This window comes from Nicotiana attenuata, unplaced genomic scaffold (genome assembly GCF_001879085.1).
Source record: "Nicotiana attenuata strain UT unplaced genomic scaffold, NIATTr2, whole genome shotgun sequence".
In the NCBI taxonomy this organism is placed as follows: Eukaryota; Viridiplantae; Streptophyta; class Magnoliopsida; order Solanales; family Solanaceae; genus Nicotiana; species Nicotiana attenuata.
The window spans coordinates 1,777,771-1,803,912 of NW_017670245.1; the positions used below are offsets into that span (position 1 = coordinate 1,777,771).

The 26,142-nt window shown below is 37.9% G+C and overlaps 2 protein-coding genes across 2 annotated transcripts; both read left to right on the forward strand.

The window, feature by feature from the left end:
- Positions 1 to 16,011: 16,011 nt before the first annotated feature.
- Positions 16,012 to 16,870, forward strand: LOC109236577 (pectinesterase 2-like). Its single transcript, XM_019402772.1, has 3 exons — positions 16,012 to 16,084; positions 16,231 to 16,347; positions 16,431 to 16,870. Exons 1-3 carry the CDS (start codon positions 16,012 to 16,014, stop codon positions 16,868 to 16,870), a joined length of 630 nt encoding a protein of 209 aa, XP_019258317.1.
- A 2,299-nt stretch (positions 16,871 to 19,169) lies between these two features.
- On the forward strand, positions 19,170 to 21,136 carry LOC109236578 (pectinesterase 3-like). The gene is made up of 3 exons (XM_019402773.1): positions 19,170 to 19,446; positions 19,893 to 20,082; positions 20,422 to 21,136. The coding sequence occupies exons 1-3, from the start codon at positions 19,170 to 19,172 to the stop codon at positions 21,134 to 21,136; spliced, it is 1,182 nt and encodes a 393-aa protein (XP_019258318.1).
- The last annotated feature ends 5,006 nt before the right edge of the window (positions 21,137 to 26,142 follow it).

Sequence of the window (26,142 nt, forward strand, 5' to 3'; positions counted from 1 at the left end):
ACGGCCTTCACCCACTGTTTTACCATAGATTTTGGAATCAAATCAAATCTTCTGTATTTCCTTTTTGCCAAAATATTTTCCAAACAGGCATTATTCCTAAAGAATTAAATAGGACTTTCATTTGTTTGATTCCAAAAATTAAAAGTCCTTCTAACACAACGCATTTTTGACCCATTAGTTTGTGTAACACACTCTACAAGATTATCACCAAAATTATTGTCAAACGTATTAAACCGTTTCTAGACCGACTTATAAACCCTACACAATCTGCTTTCCAGAAGAATAGACGAGCATCTGATAATGCAATTATTGTGCAAGAATTACTTAATCATTCCAACAAATCCAGATCAAAATGTCCTAGCATGTTGCTCAAAATTGATCTAGAAAAATCCTTTGATCGAATGGAATGAAGTTTCATATGTAGATCTTTATATTTTTCAACTTCCCTCCCCATTTAATCTCACTCATTATGTCGTGCATATCTACTACTTCCACCTTCATTCTTATTAATGGCTCACCAACAACTTTTTTCAATCCCACCAGAAGAATTAGGCAAGGTGATCCGCTCTCATCTTACCTTTTTATTATGTGAATGGAACTGTTATCACGACGAATTAACACTGCAGTGGGCTACCACCAATGGAAGCCTATAACTATGAACGTCAAAGCACCGCAAATATCTCATTTATTCTTCGCAGACGATATTATTTTAGCTTCCAAAATAACCACTACTTCCTGCCACCAAGTTATTGATATACTGGAGCAATTTACCTACCACTCCGAGCAAAAAATAAATTTTGAAAAGTCCAAAATCTATTTCTCAAAATACTGCTCCATTACTGATAAAAACTTCATTCTATCCTCCTTCAATATGCCAGAAGGTAAATCTTTTAATAAGTACCTAGGTTTTCCAATTTTCACTTCTAGGCCCACCAAAAGAGATTTTCAATTCTTAATTGACAACTTCAAAAATAGGTTAGCAGGCTGGAAAACGAACCACCTAAACATGACAGGACGCACCACGTTAATTAAGGCCACTCTCAATGCCATTTCCAACCACCTTATGCAAATCATTTCACTCCCTTCATATGTAATCTCTAGATTAGACTCCTACCAAAAAGAATTTCTTTGGGGCTCCACACCCCAAAAAAGCGGCTTCATCTTGTAAATTGACATATTATCACTACTAGCAAGGATCAAGGTAACTTAGGTATTCAGCGACTCAAAGATAAAAATAAAGCTCGACTAGCTGCTACTGCTTGGAGACTTTTTCATAACCCCCATAGCCATTGGGCTTCTTTTCTCATTAATAAATATACAAATCACCAACGTCATCAAACGAAAAATTACTCCATACTATGGAAACACAATATGAGTGGGTGGCAGACTTGCCAAAAAGGCCTTCGATGGCAAGTTACTAAAAGCACTAATGTGCTTTTTGGACTAACAATTGGGTTGCTCCAAACACCAATATTCGAAGCCTCATTCAAGGACCCATAACCAATAATGAAGCGGGTATAACAGTCGCTAAAGCACTAAATATTGGTGGGGAAACAACCTTCTCCCTTTCCTTTGAATTGCCTAGCCATATCACCCACTTAATCAATTCTACCTACTTCTCACATTATGAGCACCAACCCGATCACATCTTCTGGGGTATTAATCCTTCAGGATGTTTCAGTGTTAGTTCTTGTTATAAATTGCTCCAACAAACACATTCTATAGAAAACCATCATGGGTGGATTTGGAAACTTCAGATGCTGCCAAAAATAAAAAAATTCTATGGCTCGTTAGTCACAATAGACTACCTACAAATATGTATCTCCATAGACTAGGGATCCTCTCATCAAAATTGTGTAATATATGCCATAATGGGGAAGAATCCATATGCCATATACTACTACATTGTACTCACGCCAATCAATACTGGGAGGGGTTAAAACTAGGATCCATTATTAATTCATTAACTACTCCTACCACTAATAACTCAATTTGGCTAAAAAAACTTGTCCTCCAAAAGGGCACCCTCTCCAATTCTAGATTCCTCTAAAATTAATAATTCTTTTCACTTTGTGGCACCTTTGGAACGTTCGAAATAAATTCTGTTTTGAGAGTCCAAACCACAAACCTTCTATATCCAAAACTCTTCAACCCACTCAAGAATATCAATACCTTGCTAACAGCTCTACCAAGACATACACCCAAATATCTATGTAACTAAAATAGAATCCACCCCTAGATACAATCTTCCATCTTAATACGGATGGAGCAGTTAAGCACGACAAATCCTTTGGTACCCACGCTGAAGCACCTTCCACAAGATCCACTTCTATAAGATCAGACATACTGCTGGATGCTTACCATAGTAGTAGTACTAGCTCTAATTCTCATCATAGTAGTAGTATTAGTTTTCATTCTCCTTGGAATGTACAACGGCACAAAACTGCCGGTGCTAGTTCTCCTAGGCTTTTTCATAACACTACCTGCTGGAAGAAGCTCCCTGCAACGTTTAGTTAATTAATATAAAGTAATCTTAACAACCAAAAAAAACATCTAAAAAAAAGAGCTTGCTTTACTTTTCTAATTCATTGTTTTATAGGGCGACGCTTGTATAGGTCGAAATCTATCTCAGAATATTTAGGGCAAAGTAACCTTGAGAAAAGATTCAGTCGAGGTCGATCAGGAAGCAGCGAGACTCGTGGTCAAGGTGCCGACAATGGTCGAGGTCGAGAACCACAGAAAGAGCTGTAACGGCTAGTTTTTTAGAATAGGACATTAAAGAGAATATTTCATTGGATATTCTCTGCATTTGTACTATTAGTATTTGTTGGGGGATATCCCATATAAATAGGAAAAAAGATAATGAATAAGGGGCATGTGACACATATTTGAGAAGAATAGACTTTTGATAAAGATTCTCTCTGGCAAAGATACAAGCATTACCTTTTCATCAAGATTCTTCTTCATATTATTTTACACTTTCCATCAGATCTGAGAATAATTCGAACATTCTAAGATCGTTCTGTCATTCATCATTGTCCGGAGGAGCAATCATCCAGTTCATTGTTTATTAGGTGAACCATCTTTTCTATTTACTTAATTGTCATTTATTATCATTTATTATTAGATACTGCTCCATTATTTCTCAAACCTTTTTGGATATTTAATGTATGTTGTCATTAATTCCCCACCAGATATGTTTAACATTAATTGTTTTTTTGGAACCCGCATCTAGGGATATTATCATTAACTAGGTTTAACCCATCATTATATAAATACAATTATTTTAATTGGAATTTACGCTTTTTGGTTGAACAATTCGGCGCCGTATGCAGGGATTTCTTAGTTGAATTTTTAGTTTCCTCTCGATCTATAACTAACACAGATTGCCAATGTAAAAAAAGGAGATCAAGAACAAGATCTCCTTTCTTTGTATGCATAGATCTAATATGGCAGGTAACAGAGAAGAAAAGGTGAGAATAATGAGTGACCTCCCAACTACCTCATGAACGTCATCAATGAGAGCTCTGAAGTAGTGAATGAGGACGCAACGCCCAATGCCTCCCCCAGGCGAGGCGAGTCACCCCTTCTTACTGTATCATCACAAAATCTCTTGGTAAGGGAGCCTCCACATTCCTGGTGGAGGAGACACCACCAACAGCAAAAAAGCTCCTTAAGGCTTGGCTAACTGACACGCTAACTAGCATCTCCGTAAACCCGCTCGGGACACGATTACAGAAAACACAAGGACTTGCGTTATACAACCAGCGGACGAGAAGCATGACCAATTTCCTCTTCTAACAACAGGTATTACTCACAATGTCGTTAATAGTGCAGGTGACGACACTCTCGCAGCCATTCTGAAAAAGGTGGAGGAAATGGAGAATGAGAACAAAGCACTTCGAGACCAAATGAGAGAACACGAAGAAAGGGTCGATATGATACGGGGCACCCCTAAGCTCTTGCCAAAGAGAGATGTCGGTCGGTTCATCGAGCAGCCGTATAGTGATGACGCTGCCCCACATACCATACCAAACACCTTTAAAATGCCGCCCTATGTGAAAATATATGATGGCACGACCGACCCCGAAGACCATGTGACTCACTACGCCACTACCGTGAAAGGCAACGATCTCGCCAAGGTACAAGTATCCTCTATTTGTTAAAAGAATTCGGCGAGACCCTCACGGGAGGAGCGTTAACATGGTTTTCACAACTGCCTGCACATTCCATTGAATTTTTCAAAGAAATGGCCGACAAGTTTGTAACGGTCCATGTTGGGTCCAAGAAGGACGAGGCGAGAGTAAACGACATATTTGCTATTAAACAGTCTCCGGGAGAGGGATTGAGGGACTTCCTTACCCGGTTCAACCGAATAAGAATGACCTTGCCGAATGTATCAGAAGGGATAGCGGTTGCAACTTTTCATAACGGGCTGAGCAGAAATAGTTCAAGGGCAACAAGAAAATTATTAAGTCGTCTTATGAAGTACCCCCCCCCCCCAACTACTTGGGATGAAATACACAACGCGTATTGTGCCGAGGTCCGAGCAAAAGAGGATGACCTCAATGGGCCGACTCACCGATTGACCTCGGTAAAAGACAAATCTAGAAAAGATTGAAGAAATGTTATTAGAAGGGACCTCGTAGCTCTGCGACCCACCAGGGAACGACATCTACCATATGTCAGAACCGTCATTGCATCCTCCTCCCGCCACGAAGAGGACCTACCCACATCAAAGACAGGGACTCACCAGAACAAAAAAGGTAGGCCCCCTTTATTATTCGCTCACAATTTTTTGTCACCTACAGAAATAGTCTACGCCTTGGAGAAGCTCGGACCACAGGTGAAGTGGCCACAAAAGATGAGGTCAGACCCGAGCACCAAAAAATTGGACGTCCTTTACTAGTTCCACTAAGAGAAAGGACAAAATCGAGGATTGCATCGACCTAAGACAAGAGGTTGTATACATTCTACGACAGGGACACCTCAAAGAGTTGTTGAGCGACCGGGGAAGGACCAAATTTGCCAATGGATGCGAACAACATCAAGGACCGCCGAAACTGCCCTCGCCAACCCGCACCATCCACATGATCATTCGCAGCAATGATGATGCTTCCATCAATAGTGTAAAGTTCACCACAACCCACAAGCTCAATCAGCCAATCACCCACGAACGGTATGATGAACTCGAAGCAAGTGTAATGTTCGATAAGTCAGATACCAACGGTTTGGCTTTCCCTCACTATGATGCCCTTGTTATCACTTTACGACTTTTAGATACTGATGTGAGAAACGTTATGGTAGACGATGGGAGCGGCGCATGCATTATCCACCCTTGAGTAATTTCACAAATGAAACTCGAAGATATGATAGTGTCGCGTTGCATCACGCTAACGGGCTTTAAGAATGCAGTTGAGCGAATATCTAGCGAAATCACACACCCCGTCTTGGCCGGTGGTGTCACTCTGGAAACCATGTTTCATATCATGGACAAAGACACATCGTACAACGTCATAATAGGACGACCATGGACACACACCATGAGAGACATCCCTTCCAGCTTGTACAAAGTCATCAAATTCCCAACTCCATGGGGAATATTGAGTATACGAAGGGAACAACGCACATCCCGAGAATCAATAGGGTTGAGGTCGATATGTGATGATAGCGAGGACGTCATCAGAGACCCTGATATGGTCGAAGCTGCAAGATTGACCATAGAAGACCTCGACCCCGTTCAATTAGATAGCAATGACAATAGCAAGAAAGCTTACACTGGCTGCAAACTTCAGGAACCAGGTAAGTTTCGTCAATTTCTAACTGCTAACGCGGACTTGTTTGCTTTTAGCCATGGACATATGTCAGTATCACAAAGGAAATCTCCACGCACAAACTGAACGTCGATCCATTCCACCCCCAGTGAGGTAGGTTAGGCGTAAGTTTAACTCCACAATTAATGATGCAGTAAGCGAAGAGGTAGAAAAACTATTGGAAAATGGCTCCATCAGGGAGTCGAATTACCCCCAATGGATTGCCAGCGTGGTCATGGTGAAAAGGAAGAATGGGAAATGGCAGATGTGCGTATATTTCACATATTTGAACAAAGCATTCCCAAAGGATTCATTTCCATTACCCCATATCGACCAAACTCATCGACGCAACGGCCGAGCATGAACTACTAAGCTTTTTGGAAACCTACTCAAGCTATAATCAGATCCTCAAAGAAGAAGAGGATCACGAGAAAATCACTTTCATCACCCACCAAGGGACGTACTGCTACAGGGTCATGCCCCTCGAGTTGAAAAATGCAGGGGCAACTTATCAAAGGTTAGTGACAAGCATGTTCAAAGACCAACTTGGCAAAACAATGAAAGTCTATATAGACGACATGCTGGTCAAGTCCAAATGGAAAGAAGATCACATCGACCACCTAAGAGAAACCTTCGACATACTCAGACGGTACAGAATTAAACTGAATCTCGAAAAGTGTGCATTCAGCGTGGCCTCGAGAAAATTTCTAGGTTTCTTGGTGTCGCAACGAGGGATCGAGGTCATCCCTGATCACATCAGAGTCATCGAAGGGATACCAGAACACCTAACTACCAAAAAACAGGTTCAAAAGTTAGCTAGCCATATCGTTGCCCTTTCAAGGTTCATTTCGCGATCATCTGATAGGTGTCACAGATTTTTTGGCGTACTCAAGAAGAATAACAGCCTCCAATGGACTTCTGAGTGCGTCCAAGCCCTAAAGGAATTAAAAGCATATTTATCATCGCCACAATTAATTTTAAAACCAAAGCCGAGGGAACGTCTCCTCGTCTACCTCGCCGTATCCGAAGTAGTGGTGAGCGCAGTCCTGGTCCGAGAAAATAAAGGTACGTAATCTCCCATCTATTATATTAGCAAAACACTAGTCCATGCCGAGGCGAGATACCCTCACCTCGAAAAATTGGCCCTGGCCTTAGTCCTAGCTTCACGAAATCTTAGACCATATTTCCAATGCTACTCTGTCTCGGTCGTCACGACTTTTCCCCTAAAAAGCATTTTGCATAAACTCGAGCTATCAGGCAGGTTGGACAAATAGGTCATCGAACTGAGCGAGCACGATATCACATATCAGCCGCAAACAGCGATAAAGTCACAAGTCCTTATAGACTTCGTCGCCGACTTCAGCACAAAAATAATGCCTGAAGTCGAAAGAGAAGCCGTCCATGCTTCTCCCCAGACACTAGACCTTTGGGTCCTGTACACTGATGGCGCGTCCAACACGTCAGATTCTGGACTTTCGGGACTCGTACTCAAAGTCCCAACCGGCGAAGTGATTCACCAGTCCATAAGGTGCCCGGACATGACTAACAAAGAGACCAAGTATGAGGACGTAATTGCAAGGTTAAGACTAGCACTCAAATACGGGGCGAAACGGTTAAGACTACACTGTGATTCTCAGCTCGTTGTCAACCAAGTCACAGGGACTTTCCAAATCAAGGAACAAAGGTTACAAAAGTACCAGACCGAAATCTACAAGTTGTTGCCCGAGTTCGACGAATGTCAATTCGACCAGATCCCCCGAGCACAGAATACCGAGGTGGACGGACTCACAGAATTAGCCGCAACCACCAAAAACATTGCAACCGGAGACAAAAGTGTAGTCCACCTTCTCAACTCATCGATAGAGCAAATCGAGGTAAGAACCATAAACCTGACTTGGGACTGGCGTAACCGTATTGGTAACAGGCTACTGGAAGCCATCCCAAATTGGTAACAGTAGCCAAGGTTTCACATTACAAAAAAAAAAACCCCAATTGCTAAAGGATTTTACCAACGACTGAAATTTGTTAGTATATATTAGCAGCAGATTACTAAAAAAAAATTAGTTGTAACTGATTTATTTTTCAGAATTTAGTAACGAATTGCCAAGCAAGATTTTACTAACTAAATAATTTAGTTGGTAAATATAGTAGAAAAAATAAAGTATAGTTTATTAATAGATTAGTGATGAATTACCAACCAACAAAAGAATTCGTTGCTAATTTTACGAACCAATTTAAAATTCGTTAGTAAATTACTTAATTGATTGGTATTTGTTAGAAACATGCCAATGAATACTAAATTGGTTTGAAATCTTTACCAACAAATCGAGATTGTGGTTTGTAAATTAGTAACAGGGCAAAATGGCTTCCTGGCCACTCAAACTTGTAGCGTTTTTAAAAGCCGATACATAAATTTTTGTCTTTTCCATTTAAACACTCAAACTCCTGAAACCTATAACTAATAAACACAATTTGTCCTTGACCCATGGCGCGTGTATTACACATTCGCTAACGTGTCCATTCCAGTCAGCAAATGACCAATGAGACCGGTACACGTCAATGGCGCAAAATTAAACCCAATCGATTGGGGTCCCCCTCTTTTAATCAGTACACCGACATACCCTCCCCCACTTTTCGTCTCTTTTCCTCTCTCTCTCTAACCATACCTCCCCTCTTAAACCTAGGTTTAGCAATGGCTGATTAACCTGGTCATCTCCTTTCAAAATAATCTTAATCACTCCAAAACCAAACGATTGGGGTCCCCCCTCTTTTAATGAAAAGTTGATCGAGATTCGTCTGAGCTTTCGATTTCAGTCGCGTTAGTCTCTGAAGGTTAGTTTGCTTCTTTTGATGTCGTTTTCATCTTTCTCTCTTCTAATTTGTTGTGAAATAATATGGGTAATGTTTGATAGTGAAAGCTATCTATGTCTGCATGCATAATTTTTCATCTGATATAGTGGAAGCCATTTCGCCTTTTGGGATTTTATATTTGGGGAAACACTGGAATATTCACTCTTTTAGGATTTTTTTTTTTTGTCTTTTTCATGACTGATCTGGCATTTGGGGTTAAAAAATTAGGGCTTTTGTCTGCATGCACAAATGATGGGATTTTATATTAGGGTTTTGGGAAAAACAGTCGTATGTTCACTTTATTTAGGGATTTGTCTTTTTCATGAGTGATATGGCATTTAGGATTAAAAAATTAGTTCTTTTTTTAATATCAAAATAATCTTGTCTCCCATTTTATTAAAGTTTATGTCTTTTTAGGGTTAAAGTGTATCTGACTTGTCCCCCCTTTTTATAGGTTTCAATGGCTGTCTATGTGAAATTACAGTTTCATCATCTAGGGTGGTTAGTGGCTGACCCAATTGTGAGGTATGTAAATGGTCAAACTTGGCCAGTTTTTCTTCAAGCTGACATTGATGAATTACATATAATTCAATTTCATGATTGGGCTAAGGATATGGGGTACTTAACAGTAGATAAATATGCATGTAAAATTAACCAAAAAGGAGAATTTAGATTTCTGGAATGTGATGCTGATGTGTTAGCTTTCTGTCAAGACCTTAAGGATGGGGATTTTATTTATGTGTATATATGTCACACAATTAATACACCATGTATTGATTTGGACCTAGATGAAATGTTAAGTAGTAGTTGTTTAAATGTGGACCCCACTAATGTTCAGCCACATGGGCAAACAAGTGATGTTAATGCTAGGGCAACACACTCACCTAACAATGATATAAATAGGGCTGATAACACTCATGGGAAGGGTAAAAAGAGGGCTGCTGAAAGTTCTTCTGAAACAGAAGAGTCTAGTGAAAATGAAGCTGACTTCTATACCTTTCATTTAGCAACCGATTTTGAGTGTGATGTTGAGGGTGATGCTGGGGGTGATGCTGAGGGTGATGAGCTAAGTACTGAGAGTGATAAAGATTATGAGGCTTTTTCTGTAGATGATGATGATGATATAGATGAGTCATTATATGGTTCTGATGAGGATATTGTTGGAGGGACAAGTGACCTAGAACCTGAAGTTGTTGCTGCTAGACAGGCTAAAGTGAATGCAAAGAGTAGTAAATTAAGATCTTCTGAAGTTAATACTGATGAGATACCTAGTGGACCTGTAGGTATAGACCCTGGTTTTGAAGACATGTATAAAGATAGGGGATCCAAATATGCTGGAAAGTTGGGAGGGGATGAGCAATATCTGGACAGTTCAGATCCAGGTAGTGAGGATACAGATGATGAAGTAGATGAAGAAGATGGGGTGCATAACCCTCAACCAAGAAGATACAGCAGTGGGGTATACTTTGATCCTACTTTTAAGAAAAAAAAAATTCCAATTGGAAATGGTGTTTGAAAATGTGAAACAGTTCAGATCTGATTTGCAAGATTATGCTGTACAAAGAAGAGTTCAAATGAAGTTGAGGCCTAATGAGCAACATAGAGTTAGGGCAACATGTGTGAACTCAACAAGATGTAGATGGCATATTTTGGGAAGCTTGGAGGGACATGCAGGGAATTTCATTGTCAAGAGCTACTATCCTGTTCATAAGTGTTTTAGAGCAACCAGAAACAAGATGGCTAATACAGCATGGGTAGCTAAACATTTCAAGGAAAAGATTATCAACCAACCTGACATTAAGCTTAGGCAGTTGCAGGATTTGATTAGGATAAAGTATGGTGTGTATGTGGGAAAATCCATATGTGCTAGGGCTAAACATCAGGTCATGGGTCAGTATCTTGGTGATTACAAGAAGGAGTTTGCTAGAATATATGATTATGTTGACCAGTTGAGGTCTACAAATCCTGGCAGCACTGTTGTTGTGAAGACCTCTAAGGAGACAATACCTAGTAAGGAGGTGTTTGTGGGTATCTATATTTGTCTACATGCTTGCAAAGTTGGTTGGTTGGAGGGGTGTAGAAATGTTACTGGCTTTGATGGAGCATTTCTGAAGGGTGTGTGTAAGGGTGAGCTACTATCATGCATTGCTAAAGATGGTAACAACCAAATGTACCATGTTGCCTGGGCAGTGGTGGAAAAGGAGACAAAGCACACATGGTCATGGTTTTTAGGTGCCTGATGCATGATTTGCAGCTCACTGAATCCCAAGGTGAGGGGTTGACCATCATTTCTGATATGCAGAAGGTATATACTACACCCCTGTTCTTCCTTTAATTACTTGGATACTTTATATATGTTTCTGATATTCTAATTGTTTTTTTACTTGTTGTATCTGTTTCTGAGTTGTTACCAAATGCTGAGCACAGAATGTGTGCAAGACACATATGGAGCAACTGGAAACAAAAGTAGAAAGGAGAGGAAAGAAGGAAGAAGTTTTGGGCCTGTGCAAGGGCTTCATTTGAAGCATATTTTAAGGCTAAGATAGATGAGCTGGCAGAATTAGGTGATAGTAAGATCATTAAGGACTTGCTGAGATACCCAAAACAATGTTGGTGTAGAGCATTCTTCAAAGATTGGAGTAAATGTGATTCTGTGGAGAACAACATGTGTGAGACCTTTAACAGTTGGATCTTGTCTGCTAGGCACAAGTCTATCATAACCATGTTAGAAGAGATTAGAGTGAAGGTGATGGAGAGGATGACTACCATGAGAGAATTTGCAACAAGGTGGATTTCTGATGTATCTCCTATGGCAATGGGGTACATAGAGGAACAATCTCAATATGCTGTTAAGCATGAATTTAAATGGAATGGGGATACTGGGTATGAGATACAACATGGGGTTTACAAACATATTGTTGACTTCTCCAACAATACATGCACATGTAGATCATGGCAGCTCAAAGGAATACCATGCTCCCATGCAATATGTGCAATGTTTTTTAAGAGATTTGAGCCTGCTGACTATGTAACCCACTGGTACAAGAAAGAAACATACCTGAAGGCTTTTAGTTGTTATATACAGCCAGTAACCAACATGGAGATGTGGCCATCAACACAGAATCCAATTGTTGAGCCTCCTGTGATTTTACCAAGATGCCTGGTAGACCTAAGAAAAATGGAAAAAGAGCTCAAGATGAACCTAAGAAGAAGTTTGGTAAGAGATCAAGGAAAGGGACACCAATGACATGCTCTAATTGTAAGACAGTAGGCCATAACAAGAAGGGGTGTCCTATCCTGGTAATGTATCCAATTTGTGTCTGATTTTGGAAATTTCTATATCTCATTTTCTATATCTCATTTTTTATTTTGGAAATTTCAGAAAGGACAAGGATCTGGAACAACAGGAACCAGTAATGCTGGTGCTACTCAACCATCACAAGCTGCTCAAACAACAACTCAACAATCAGGTCCTACAAGTGATTCTGGAACTGCCAGGGGCCACAAATACTCAACCATCAGTTGTTGCAAGTGCATCTGTAAGTATTCATTTTAGTTAATTTAGTTAATCTGTATTAGGACCAAAATTTTTAAATTACAAGATAATACTTTGTCTTACATCAGGATACTTGAAGTATGAGATCAAAAACTTCTGAGGATATTATAGCTAGTGTTAGATGAAGGCCAAGAGGTAGTGGACTTCGAGGAAGACCAAGAACTACTGGATTTGGTATATTGTTTAGTGAAACAGGAACAGTGATAGAAAGGGTAAGATCATTAAGGATTTGAATTTTTATTTATATATTAGTAGTTTGGGTACTAATTTGGCTTCCCATGCAATGTGGATTAAGAGATAGGGTACATCCTTCTCCTACAAATGTAGTGGATGCTGGGCAGACCAATATCGATCTTGGATACAGTGCACCTGGACTAAGGTGGCAAAGAAGAAATGCTATATTACATAGGCAACTTCAACAACAGTTGAGGAGAAGACAAACTCAAGCAAGCCTTAGCCAACCTCAAGCCCATTCTTCATCTCAGCCAAGCCAGTCCTCATGTCCAAACTTGAGCCAATCTCAGCAAAACATCAACCAATCTCAACCTTGAAGATGACTGAATACTTGTTTTTGTGATAACTTAAGTCTGTTAGTTGCAGAACTTAATTTGTAGGTTAACTTAAGTCTGTTTAAGTATGACTTTTCTTTTGGAACAATGTTCAAACTATTTCTGCTACTAGACAGCAGTCCAGTGCTAATTTTGTCAACCAAGAAGGCTGATCGAACTTGGTTGTTTATATATGTGTGCTTGTTTATGTTAAAATTACTTTTCATTCCACAAAAAATACATCATTCATTCTGTCATTATCATTGTACATAGGGTTATGAAGACACTTATTAGTGCTAACTAGACTAAGAAGAAAATTACAATTATTAGTGCTACTATAACAACTAAAGTTACAATGATCTTCACCCTCTTCCTATGTTGTAGTTGATCTCTTTCTCTAATTCTTGATAACAGCCCTGAAATCACCTGTTTATAGTGATCTGGAAGAGGTGGGTCAAACCACCTAAAAAAATTACAAGAATTGGCTCGACCATAGTTTGAGCACCCATAAAACCTCCGACCTGGATTTGTTGGCTTCCAAGTGATGCAAATATGAGCTTCAACTCCACAATGACAAAATACAAGACTTTGATACATTATCACAATCTGGAAAAAGAAAAAAAAAATTAAAGAAAGCTTCAGATTTTAAGAAATAGGCAAAATGAAGCTTCAAATGCATATAATAGAGGGATAATGTGTATCCAATTGAAAGAATAAGACCCCACTTAAATAGGCCCTATTTTTTACCGTTGGGTGTTGGGAATGGGGTCTCTCACGCTCCTAAAAGTCGTGACATTCACGCAGGGGGCTGACTAGGACCAACTGACGCCACATGGGATGGGTCAACGGTCAATTGTGTTTATTAGTTATAGGTTTCAGGAGTTTGAGTGTTTAAATGGGAAAGACAAAAGTTTATATATCGGCTTTTAAAAACGCTACAAGTTTGAGTGGCCAGGAAGCCATTTCGCCTAGTAACAGATTAGAATTAGTTGATAATATTACATACAGTGCATAATTTGTTAATAATTACCACCAACTGAGCCTAAGTCCGTTGGTAAATTACCAGCTAATTTTGAAAATAGTTGGAAAGTTGCCAACTAGTTTTAAAACGATTGGGAAATTTAACGATGAATATTAAATCAGTTGATATTTTCTGACGGATCTAGCATTTAGTGATAAATTTTTATCAATATACATCATGAGCCACACTCCAATATTGTATGTGCACAAATACGAATCCTTTTTTATGAACTATATATTTTTGAGTCACACTCCATCTGCTATTTATAGAAATAACTCGTTGATCGGAAGTTTTGAGTTAGGTGTTTTTACTTCTGCATGCATTAGATGATTTTGGATTAAAAAATCTTTTAGGAAAAAAGATAATAATACTTTTTTTTTCTTTGGGTTAATATTTTAAATTTCATTGGAAAATATTATATAAGAGGGTTGTCGTTCCCATTCAGAAGAAGCATAACTATTTTCCAACCCTTAAAGGTTAAAGGGATAAAGTGGATTTAACCCTTTCCAATAAACTGAAGGAAATGTCACTTAGCATCACTAGACGATGCCAAATTATAACTTTCAAAAAACTGCCAAATTATAACCAATGGAAGGAAATCTATATATTTTCTTCAACCAACTCATCGGTCAAGGTTCGTGTCCTCAAAATAAATATTCCTACTCAACAAAGGGGCCTTTCTATTTTTCGTGACACTTAATAATGAAGGGAATAAAACAAAAAATCAACTCCATGCTTGGTTTAATTAGAGAAGAGGAGAAAAAAAAAATATTAATTAGGAAGTAAATATAAATATGTCTATATATCTTTCTCTCCATGTGTGTGTATGTGTATGACCTTCTAAACAATTATCATAACGTTCTTTACTAATTCTCTTTCTTGCAAATTAATTTGTTTTATTGAAAATGCTTTTAGAAAAGTTTGAGATTGTCCTCTGATGTGAGGTAATATTAACTTGTTTATTTAATTTAAAAAGCATACTCTCCTAATTTTCTTTCTAAATTTTGTATATCGACTGTATATAATTATGTTTTCACAATAGACTAGATTTGCTTCACACTATTTACCATTTTCAATTTCTAGTCAAACTATATAAGACTTATTTCAATAAAAGAATTTTTGAACAACAAAAGGTGATAAGACTTCTTTCATTGTATTTTTTTTATAATTGTCAAATAAACTCCTCGCCCAAACTCAAAACCCTTCATATTTTGAGACTTATGCTTCGCCCCACGTTAAGTAAAACATCTCAGTTCACACTCCGCTCTTTAAAATACTGTTTACTAAGTTAATTAGTACTACTGTAAGTAGCATGAAAGATGTTGGATATGACAAAGAGGGAAAAAAAATTACTTGAAAAGAGAGATTTAGATATATATGTCGATTGATATTTTGTGCGTGTAGCTGGAAGCTAGACGATTAAGAAAGAAAAACTTGATAGTGCAAATCAATTCGTTGCCATTAATTAATAACTTGATGAAAAGGATATATGATATGCGTAATTAAATTTTTAACTTGTAAAGGATAACCTTAGATAAAGATCCAACATACAATAAAAGCAGAGTTGTACCATTTTCTCCATTGCTCTATTATGTACATATTTATTCGCTTATAAACAGAATAATATTAGTTATACTACGTTATCCTAAGTTATACCCCAATTAGGGTAAAAACTTACCCCAAAAATGTCCATTATTCTTAATATTTCCCTACCATTTCTTCTTCACTAGACCAACTAGTGTTGCTATATAATGATGTTCAACTTCCTTTGATCCTTCATTCAATTTTCAATATCTTCTCCTTCCTATTGATCAGCTGAGTTTGTGTTGTCAAAAAAAATAAGAGTTTCAGAGTAGGCATTATATCCTAGAGATATAGGAAATTACGACTGTTTTCATTAAACTTCTCTTGCACGGTTTTACTGCATTTGATTATTATATTGTTGCTATTTTGCATCAATGACGTACTTCACCACTGCTATGGTCATGATTTTTTTAGCGGGCATTTTATGCCAAGGAGGATATTGCCAACAAATAACACCACCTCCTAATGCAATAGTAGCATTAGATGGATCAGGCAATTATACGACAATAATGGCTGCAGTCTCGGCAGCTCCAAACAACAGCATTACAAAATACTACATCCTAATAAAACAAGGAACCTACAACTGAGTATGTCCAAATCGAAGAATGGAAAACAAACATACTTCTCATCGGAGAAGGAATGGACAAAACCATAATATCAGGGAATAAAAGCTATGGAGGTGGCATCCCGACGTATTACAGTGCTACCGTAGGTAATTAAACTGATCGCTCTTAATTTACTCCCATTAATCATATCACACACTTTAACAATAAAAAGATATTTGTAATTTGTTAAGTATTACGTTTGCATGCAACAGTATTGGATCTGATGACTGTTTAATTTGGTTTCTCTTTCAAGGGGTGAATGGGCAAGGATTCATGGCGCAAGACGTCACTTTTCGAAACATTGCCGGAGCTAAGATGCAACAGGCAGTAGCTTTAAGAGCAACTGCTGATTTATGCACCTTCTATAGGTGTAAATTCGACGGTTTTCAGGGGGCACCATTGACTTTATATGTGGCGATGCAACTGCGGTGTTCTAAAATTGTTTAATTGAAGCACGTATGCCACTTCCTGGCCAATATATTACCATCACAGCACAACAGAAAAATGGTGAGAAAGAAGCAACAGGATTCGTGTTGCAAAATTGCACGTTACAGTTAGCAACTCCAGATGCGGATAATGTGACTATGTATTTAGGGCGGCCATGGGGTGACTTGTCAAGTACTGTGATTATGCAGAGTTACATAGACCTATTGATAAATCCAAAAGGGTGGATAGAGTTTGAGGGAGAGACCCTAGTTCGCCCATTCTATATGGAATTCAATAATACAGGATCTGGTGCAAACACAACGGAACGTGTGAAGTGGGCGCATGTCACGAGTGATCCTAAGGTCGCATCAAGTTTCACTGTCAGGAATTTTATCCAGGGCGACAAATGGATACCCTCCACAGTCCCACATTACTTAGATCTCATAAGAATGCAAATGACAAAGTAATTCATCAGATAGCAGTATATTTGTTAGTATTATTAATATGGTTTGCAATTTATTCTCTTAGCAAAATATGTAGTGCTAAAATGATAAAAGACACATGTTTTTCATATTGTTCTGAAATTCACCGACCAAAAAAGGAAAATAATTTGACCACGTAAAATGACACTCATTGTAGAATTTGTGTCTCCCCATTGTCTTTGCGATTTTTCCTTTCTTTTTCTTGCTAGTTGGAACTTCTTAAAGACATTTGTTATTTTCCTTTTGTGATTTGAATAGTGCCTTTGTAATACATGAGCCGAGAATATCTATCAGGCAGCACAAATAATGATACAACAAGCTACAATCTTGATTTTTAAAATCTCCTTAATCGACAAATTAAATATAGTCGTAATGTTACTATAATTTTCAGTCTCCAGTCGAGCAAAACCATGATTGCAGAAGCAATATAATATGAGTAGCTCCGATGATAGTAGCAACAGAGGCGGACCCACTATTTGAAGGTAATGGAGTCACCACTATTTTTAATATAAATATATTTTGTTTTAATAACTCGATATTCAGTATCCACACGGCCAACTAATTCGGATTAGCACGACGTAGAGCCCATTAAAGGGGAAGCGGTCCCCACTAGAAATCTCGTCACTCTATATAGGGTTGAATCCAAAACCTTTGATTAAGAGTAGAGGGCAACACATCCCCTCGTGGTTCTTTAACGTAGACATGTTAAATACTAACTACAAAATTTGGTGTTCGGCCCTTGGAAAACTTAATTATTGTGACAATTTATGAGCAAAGCATAAGCTTCAAACATATATATTATCAAATATTATTAATTTGGTGCTAATATAACAAAAGTACGTACAAATTTTGTGTCTTAACACTAACAGAATATAATGACCAATTGAAACAGTTAAAGTTGACAATGATAGTCCCTACAAAGATGCTTCGGCATTTGCTTAATTCATTATTTGTAGTATTAATTATTAAGGTCAGTTCCTACCAATTTGTATATAACAGAAATCACAGAGAATCAAAATGCTTGAATAAGTAGAACATGTCCTCTATATTAGTCACTAAAAGGAGGTGAAAGCAATAAGAGTAGGTTTGGGGGGTTCTGAGGGAGGAACTTATTACCATATTTACCAACTAAATTGTTTAGTTAGTAAAATTTTGCTTGGCAATTCGTTACTAAATTCTGAAAAATAAAACAGTTACAATTTTTTTAGTAATCTGCTACTAATATACTAATAAATTTAGGTCGTTGGTAAACCCCGTTAGCAATTGGGGGTTTTATGTAATGTGAAACCTTGGCTGCTGTTACCAATTTGGGATGGCTTCTTAATTGGTTTACTTGCTTAGGGAAATGATTTTGGTCACATACGATAAAATGAAGTCCCTTATCAGAATAGAAAAGACCTTACTACCCCTCGACTTTTTTCTCCGTAATTATAGACAATTATTGAATTATCTTATCACTTAATTGTATGGGTCCAAATTTGGCAACTACGACGGTTACCGAATAAGACGAGGAACCAGGTTATCGTGACACAACATCTAATGGTCGTCGTGATGAAGGATGACAACCAAGAACGGTCAGTCGAGATAAGATGTCAACGGTAGTGTAAACTTAGTGGAAGACAGTAAGAATATGCTTTTCGAATATTCTTTATGTTATACTTTTTAGGGTTTCTTGGGAGATTGTCCCTTATAAATAGGAAGAGTTAGTGAAAAAAAAAGGGATCCAGAAAAAAGACAAAAGAACACTTTGTAAAAGATTCATCTGGGGGTAAATACAAGAGCAGCCTTTTTCATTGATTACACATCCTAAACCTATATCATTATACGATATTGATAAGATCAAAAGATTCCACAATCATTACATACTTATTTCATTCTGCGCCGACTGCATTCATTTAGATTGATTGCACATTTAGGTTGTAGCAGTTATGAGAATTTAATTGATTCCAACAAAATAGCTAACATCATTCATCTTGCTTACTTCCTTTATCACTTGATCTAGATTTTATTATTCTTAACTGAGTTTCACCCTTCTTCTAACTATAAGGTTGGTTTAATCAAAGGATTTAACATCTTTTGGTCAAATAATTTGGCGCCGTCTGTGGGGAGCTCTTTAGTTAAGATTTTAGTTTCATCTAGATCATAAAAAGGGATAATCATCTCTTCCTAGCTTGGCATAAACTAACAATGGCAGGAAAAGGAGATGCAAGGTTAAAAGCAATAGCAGGTGTCACAACCAACATCCTGAACACCATCAACGAAGACGGCAGGGAAGACAACGAAAATGACACCAAACGTTACACCTAGGAGAGATGCTTCACCTCCCCCGCACAAAAGCGTAACTGCTTCACGCGAAAAAGAAGCCTCCACATCTACAACAGGAGAGGCACCACCGGCAGTAAAAAGACTACTGGAAGAGTGGCTAACAAGCACTCTGAACAACATACTTGATAAACCCACTCAAAGGGAGAATAGAGACATTGCACACATAGATGTCACGACAATCGCTGGCGAACAAGATGATCCCCGCACAGGTAACACTCATACTACTGTTGATGCAGGTAATGACGCACTCGCAACCATTCTAAAGAAAATGGAGGAAATGAAAAATGAGAATAAGGCACTCCGCGACCAGATGAAGGAGCATCAAGAAAGGGTTGACAAAATACTAGGCGCCCCAAAGTTGTTACCAAAATGTGACGTTGGTCGATTCATCGAGCAACCATACAATGAGGAAGCAGCCCCCCACGCCATTCCAAAAACCTTCAAAATGCCACCATACCTGAAGATATATGACGGTACTACAGACCCAGAGGATCATATCATCCACTACGTCACAGTCGTAAAAGGCAACGATCTTTCGAAAGAACAAGTATACCATCGGTGCTACTGAAAAAATTCGGCGAAACCTTAACATGGGGAGCCCTAACCTAGTACTCACAACTACCAGCGCGGTCAATAGCAACGTTCGAAGAAATGACGGACAAGTTTATCACCGCTCATGCAGGAGCTAAAAAGGCGGAAGCCAGGGTAAATGACATATTCGCCGTTAAGAAGACGCACGGCGAGGGACTCAGGGATTTCTTAGCCCGGTTTAACAGGGTGAGAATGAGCTTGTCGAACGTGTCAGAGGGGATGGCGGTAGCAGCCTTCCAGAACGGGTTAAGCAAGAATGGGTCGAGAGCGACCAGAAAACTGTTAAGCAGGCTCATGAAATACCCTCCCACCACTTGGGAAGAAGTCCACAACGCCTATTGCGCGAGGTAAGGGCCGACGAGGACGACCTCAATGGTCCGATCCAACGGCTGACGTCAGTTCAAGCTGAAGCAAGAAAGATCGTCGCAACGACGGTCGAAGGGATCAGTTAGGACCCTGTATCGGCCGAGAAAGGCATCAGCCCTATATCAGGACATCTATCTTACCTCTTCCGCGGCACGCAGATGCCCTTCCTCGACATACCGCGCCACACCGAAACGAAAGAGGTATGCCTCCGCTCTTATCTGCTCACAATTTTTGTGTTTCTCCTTTAGAAATAGTGTACGCACTAGAGAAGCTCGGCACAAAGGAACAGTGGCCGCAAAAGATAAAGTCCGACCCGAGCACTCGGAAGTCGAACGTTCTTTTCAAAACTTTGCTGGAGCTCAGATGCAACAGGCAGTAGCTTTAAGAGCAACTGCTGATTCATGCACCTTCTATAGGTGTAAATTCGACGGTTTTCAGGACACCTTATACGCACACTTTGGCAAGCAGTTTTACAGGGAGTGCACAATTTTGTGTACCGTTGATTTTATTTGTGGCGATGCAACTGCGGTGTTCCAAAATTGTTTAATTGAAGCACGTATGCCACTTCCTGGCCAATATATTACCATCACAGCACAACAGAAAAATAGTAAAAAAGAAGCATCAGGACTCGTGTTGCAAAATTGCACTGTACAATTAGCAACTCCATATGCGGGTAATGTGACTATGTATTTAGGGCGGCCGTGGGGTAACTTATCAAGTACTGTGATTATGCAGAGTTACATAGACCTATTGATAAATCCAAAAGGCTGGATAGAGTTTCAGGGAGAGCCCCTAGTTCACCCATTCTATATGGAAGTCAAAAATAGAGGGCCTGGTGCAAACACAACAAGACGTGTAACGTGGACGCGTAATGATCCTAATGTCGCATCAAGTTTCACTGTCAGGAATTTTATCGAGGGTGATAAATGGATACCCTCCACAGTCCCACACTACTTGGATCTGCTATGAATGTAAATGATACTGTAATATAATCCACGATTTCTGCTAGTTATAATAGCAGTATAATATTTATTACTAGTATTATTAATATGGCTTGCAATTTTCTCTCTCAGCAAAATATGTAGTAAAATGTTAAAGACTCATGTTTTCATATCGTTCTCACAACATAAAATGACACTGATTGTAGAATTTGTCATTGTGTCTCCCCATTGTCTTTGCGATTTTAATTTCCTTTCTTTTTCTTACTAATTGGAAATTCTTAAAGGGTGTGTTTGGTATAACGGAAAATGTTTTCCGTGGAAAATATTTTCTTGGAAAACAATTAGTAATCTTATTTATTTTCAGGTGTTTGGTACGCAAATTGAGGAAAATGACTTCTCAAGAGTATTCATAAATAATTTAGATATAATAATCATGAAGCCATAAACTTTCAAACCAACAACCTTCCGAACCCACAAATTTCACAAACTTTCGAATCGCTAAACTTTCAAAACCGCGGAATTTCGAACCCGTAAACTTTATAATTTCTATACCCGTAAACTTCCAAACACATAAACCTTCGAACTCATAATTTTAGAACTTGTAAAATTTTGAACTTTTAAACCGATAAATAAAAAAATTAAAATTGAAAAATATATTTAAAAAATATTTTTTTTTGGGGGAGGTGGGCAGGCCCAGGGGGGAGGGGGGTTTGGGGTAGGTGGTGCAGAAAAATGAAAATTTTAAATTTGAAATAGAAAAAAGAAATAAGGTAAAAAAAAATAATTTTTGCGGTGGGGGGGTGGGGGTGGAAGGTTAGTAGGGTGGATGGTAACGGAAAAAACTGAAATAAAAAAAATAAAAAAAAAGACTTTTTTTAGAGAGGGGGGTGGGTGGGTTGGTGACGTTGGGGAATGTTGAGAAAGAGTTTTGGAAAATGTTTTCCCTTCTCTTGATAAGGAAAATATTTTCCTCCAATAGAGGAAAATGAGTTGATAAGAAAAATATTTTCCAAAACATTTACAGCTTGTTTGGATGGTTGTTACGCATCGTTTCATAATGTATCGTATCGTACTGTATTGTATTGTACTGTACCGTTTGATAAAAATAATGTTTGGATAGATTGTGTCGTTTGCCATCGTTTTATGATATCACGCACCTGCAATATGAAGAATAAACTTGTAATATTATTAAAAAAAATTATGATACAGGGTAAAACTACTATATAAAAAGGTAGGGTAAATGATAAAATAAAATTATCTAATAATAGTAAATGGTGAAATTGAGAGAAAAAGACAAGGTAACGATGCGACCACACCAAATCGATCGTTACATAAAGTGGCACATTTCGTCGTTATGTAACGGCGGATTAACGATACGATACAATAAAATTTAAGTAACAATCAAAACAAACATCGTATTTAAAATAACAATACAATACAATACAATGGGTAACAACCATCCAAACAAGTTGTTAAGCCAATCAAACATGAGAAAATTGAAAAATATTTTCCGGAAAATGGTTCTTCGTACCAAACGCACCCAAAGACATTTGTTATTTTCCATTGCAATTCGAATAGTGTCTTTGTAATATACGAGCCGAGAATATATATCAGGCACCTACAATGTTGATTTTTAAAATCTCCGATGAGGTAGCAGTAGAGGCGGACCTATGATTTGAGGTTAATGGGGCACAATTATTTTTAATATAAACATATTTTTGTTTTAATCATTTGATATTCAGTATCCACAGGACCGACTAATTTGAATTAGCATGGTGTAGGGATCATTAAAGGGAAACGCTCCCTACTAAGAATTTCTTCATTCTTAAGGGTTTAACGTAGACATGCCAATTCCGAACTACAAAATTTATGGTGTGCAACCCTTGGAAAACTTAATTATTGTGACAATTTGTGAGCAAATTAAAGCATAAGCTTCAAACATATTATCAAATGTCATTAATTTGGTGCTAATATGACAAAAGTACAAATTCTATATATGTCTTAAGACTAACAGAATATAATTATCAATTGAAACAGTTAAAGTTGACAATGATAGTGCAAAGATGCTTCGGCATTTGCTTAATACAGTTACACAAATAATAATTCATTATTTGCAAACAAGATTGGGCTATTAATGGCTACAATTCGGAACACATCACATATAATGATATCCTCACGTAAACCATCGGGCCGAAACATTTGAAAAGCACTAAACAATAATAACATCTCAAAAAAGAAGAGCTTGCTTTACTTTTCTAATTCATTGTTTTACAGGGCGACGCTAAAGATAGCGAGTTTACAATTATTTGAAAATGTTTAACAAATTATTGCAGTAAAATGAAAAAATCATCACTCCTCGCTTTTATTGGGTCCTTGCGAACTGGCCGTTCAGTGAAAGACTCTTCACAAGTGACAGAACAAGTAATGGCACTACTTATCTCACTATTCACCATATAAAAGTTCTAGTCTAAATCTTTAATCGAATTTTTAATTTGTAACACGGCTAGATCATAATTATCCCGACAAATCTGAAGGCATTGCTTGAGAATGGGGGCATTGGTTGCTTTAACATAATTAGAGTTTGCTTTAACATAATTATAATTTAACATAATTGGTTGCTTTAACATAGGAAAATCACTATTGATTTTCCTATGGAATTCATCATCTTCTTTTTTTAAATCTTGTATGTGTTATGATGAACTCTTCTTATAGAATATAATATCCACATTTATGTTGGTATTACTCCGATGAGATTGTGGATATCAAATTTTACTTCTTTTTTTTTGGGGAAAAGAATTAAATGCTATAAATAACCTTCATTATTCAATGTGGATGAAATTTCACTTAGCAATTTTCTAAAGAGTTAATACCCTAAAATCGCGTTCATTACTCAATGGCCACTCTCAAATTATCTGCAAAAGTCATTTTTCTTTCGGTTGCAACAACAAAATCATTTAACTATGCCTATAGCACTCAGAAGGTCACTCAACTAGATTTTCTAAATTTTTTATTGTCAAATACCTATTTTACCCTATAAATTATTATTTTTTAAACTTTTTAAATATTATATTTTTTACTCTTTTTAATCTATATTGTGGGCTTACCTTTAGAATAAATATATTTTATTCATAAAATAAAAAATAAAAAATAAGTTTCCAGCTCATATAACGCCGCAATAATAATATAATTGAGCATAATTTTCAAGAATATATAATGTATATTATAAAATACCTTTACTTAAATAATTATTTTTATATTACGTGCTTGGAATATATATTTTACAACCTTTATTTTCTTTCATTATCAATTGTGTAAATAAAATTTTGAATTTTTGTTGTTAATATTAAAATCATTATTGCGAACAAATTGTTCTAATTCATTTTTTTACTATACTCATTATTTTGTTATTCCAGCATTATATATGCTTAAATACTTTTATTTTTTTAATTTATAAATAAAATTTATTTATTCTATATGTAAGTCCATAATATAAATTAAAAAGTTAAAAAAAATAAAAAGAAGATAAATGTTTATAATTTAGAGGGTAAAATAGGTATTTGAAAATCAAAAATTTGGAAAATCTAGTTGAGTGGCCTTCTGTCACGATCCGAAATCCACCTGTCGTGATGGCGCCCATTTCAATATTAGACAAGCTGACAATCTCAATAAAACACCATTTCTTTTAAATACTGAAAACATTATATTCAGGTCTAATAAAAATCCCCCAAGTACTGATGCAAAATACACTCCCAAAACTCGCTATCACTGAGTACATGAGTATCTAAATTGTAACAAAGTCCGACTGATAAAAACACTGTCTGGAAATATAGAACAGTACAAATAACTGAATGAAATGAGAGTCAAGGTCTGTAGACGCACAACATCTACCTTTATAATATCAGACAGATAGATCCTCAACTACCTGTGCAGCTCCTCTCTGTAGATCTGTGGCACAAACTTCTCCAAGAATAACACGGTGCTGCACCAACTGATCTCCTCCTCTCATAAGCCTCCCACCATCTGAAGGCTGCCACAGTCAACTAGAAAGTAGTAATTGAGACCTCACTGGTCTCCAGAATACCCGTTATACGAAGAATCCGCTGGACCTGTCCAAAAAGTTCTGATCATCCTCTAACTCAGTTCCACTGAATGATGGAGGTTGGAGCCTCCCAAACCTCTCTAATCTCCTCTACTCATCGTTAGTCATAACAGGAACCACATGGGCCTGAGTAGTTGCAACCGGCTGTACAGTTACTATCCCCGGCATCTGAAGTTTCTGCACTACCTGCTCTGGAGTACGGGCGCCAGGGGTATGAGTACCTCCCCCAACCTGAGAAGAGGCAGGTGCGGCCTGAGTCGAGATAACCTGAGCAAGGTCAGTGCAAACTGTCAATATCTGGGCCAAAGTCTCCTGAAGGCCTAGAATCACAATAGGCACAGCTGGTGCCTGAGCTAGTCATGTCGGCTCAGCCATATTTGGAATCTGCTCCTGAGCTGGAGCAAGTGGTGGTGCTACAGGTGCTGCTCCAACTGTTGTACAAGCTGCACCTCGACTTCTACCTCAGCCCTAGCCTCTACCACGGCCCCGACCTCTCGTGGCCCTGACTAGTGGCACTGGTGGTTGGCCGTCCAATCCGGAAGTACGTGTCCTCTCCATGTGTTAGAGAATAGAATAATAGAAATTTAGTTTCTGGAATCAACAAGTCGCACTGCCAGAATACAAGAAAGTGAAATTTTCCTAAGGGTTCTGCAGCCTTTTGAAAATAAGTACAGACGTCTTCGTACCGATTCGCAAGACTCTACTAAACTTGATCATGACTCGTGAGATGTATGTAACCTAGGCTCTGATACCAACTTGTCACGATCCAAAATCCACATACCGTGATGACTCCTATCTCAATACTACAAGCCGACAATCTCAAGAAAATACCATTTCTTTTAAATACTGAAAACATAATATTCAGGTCTAATAAAAATGCCCTAAATACTGATGCAAATACACCCCCAAAACCCGATGTCACTGAGTACATGAGC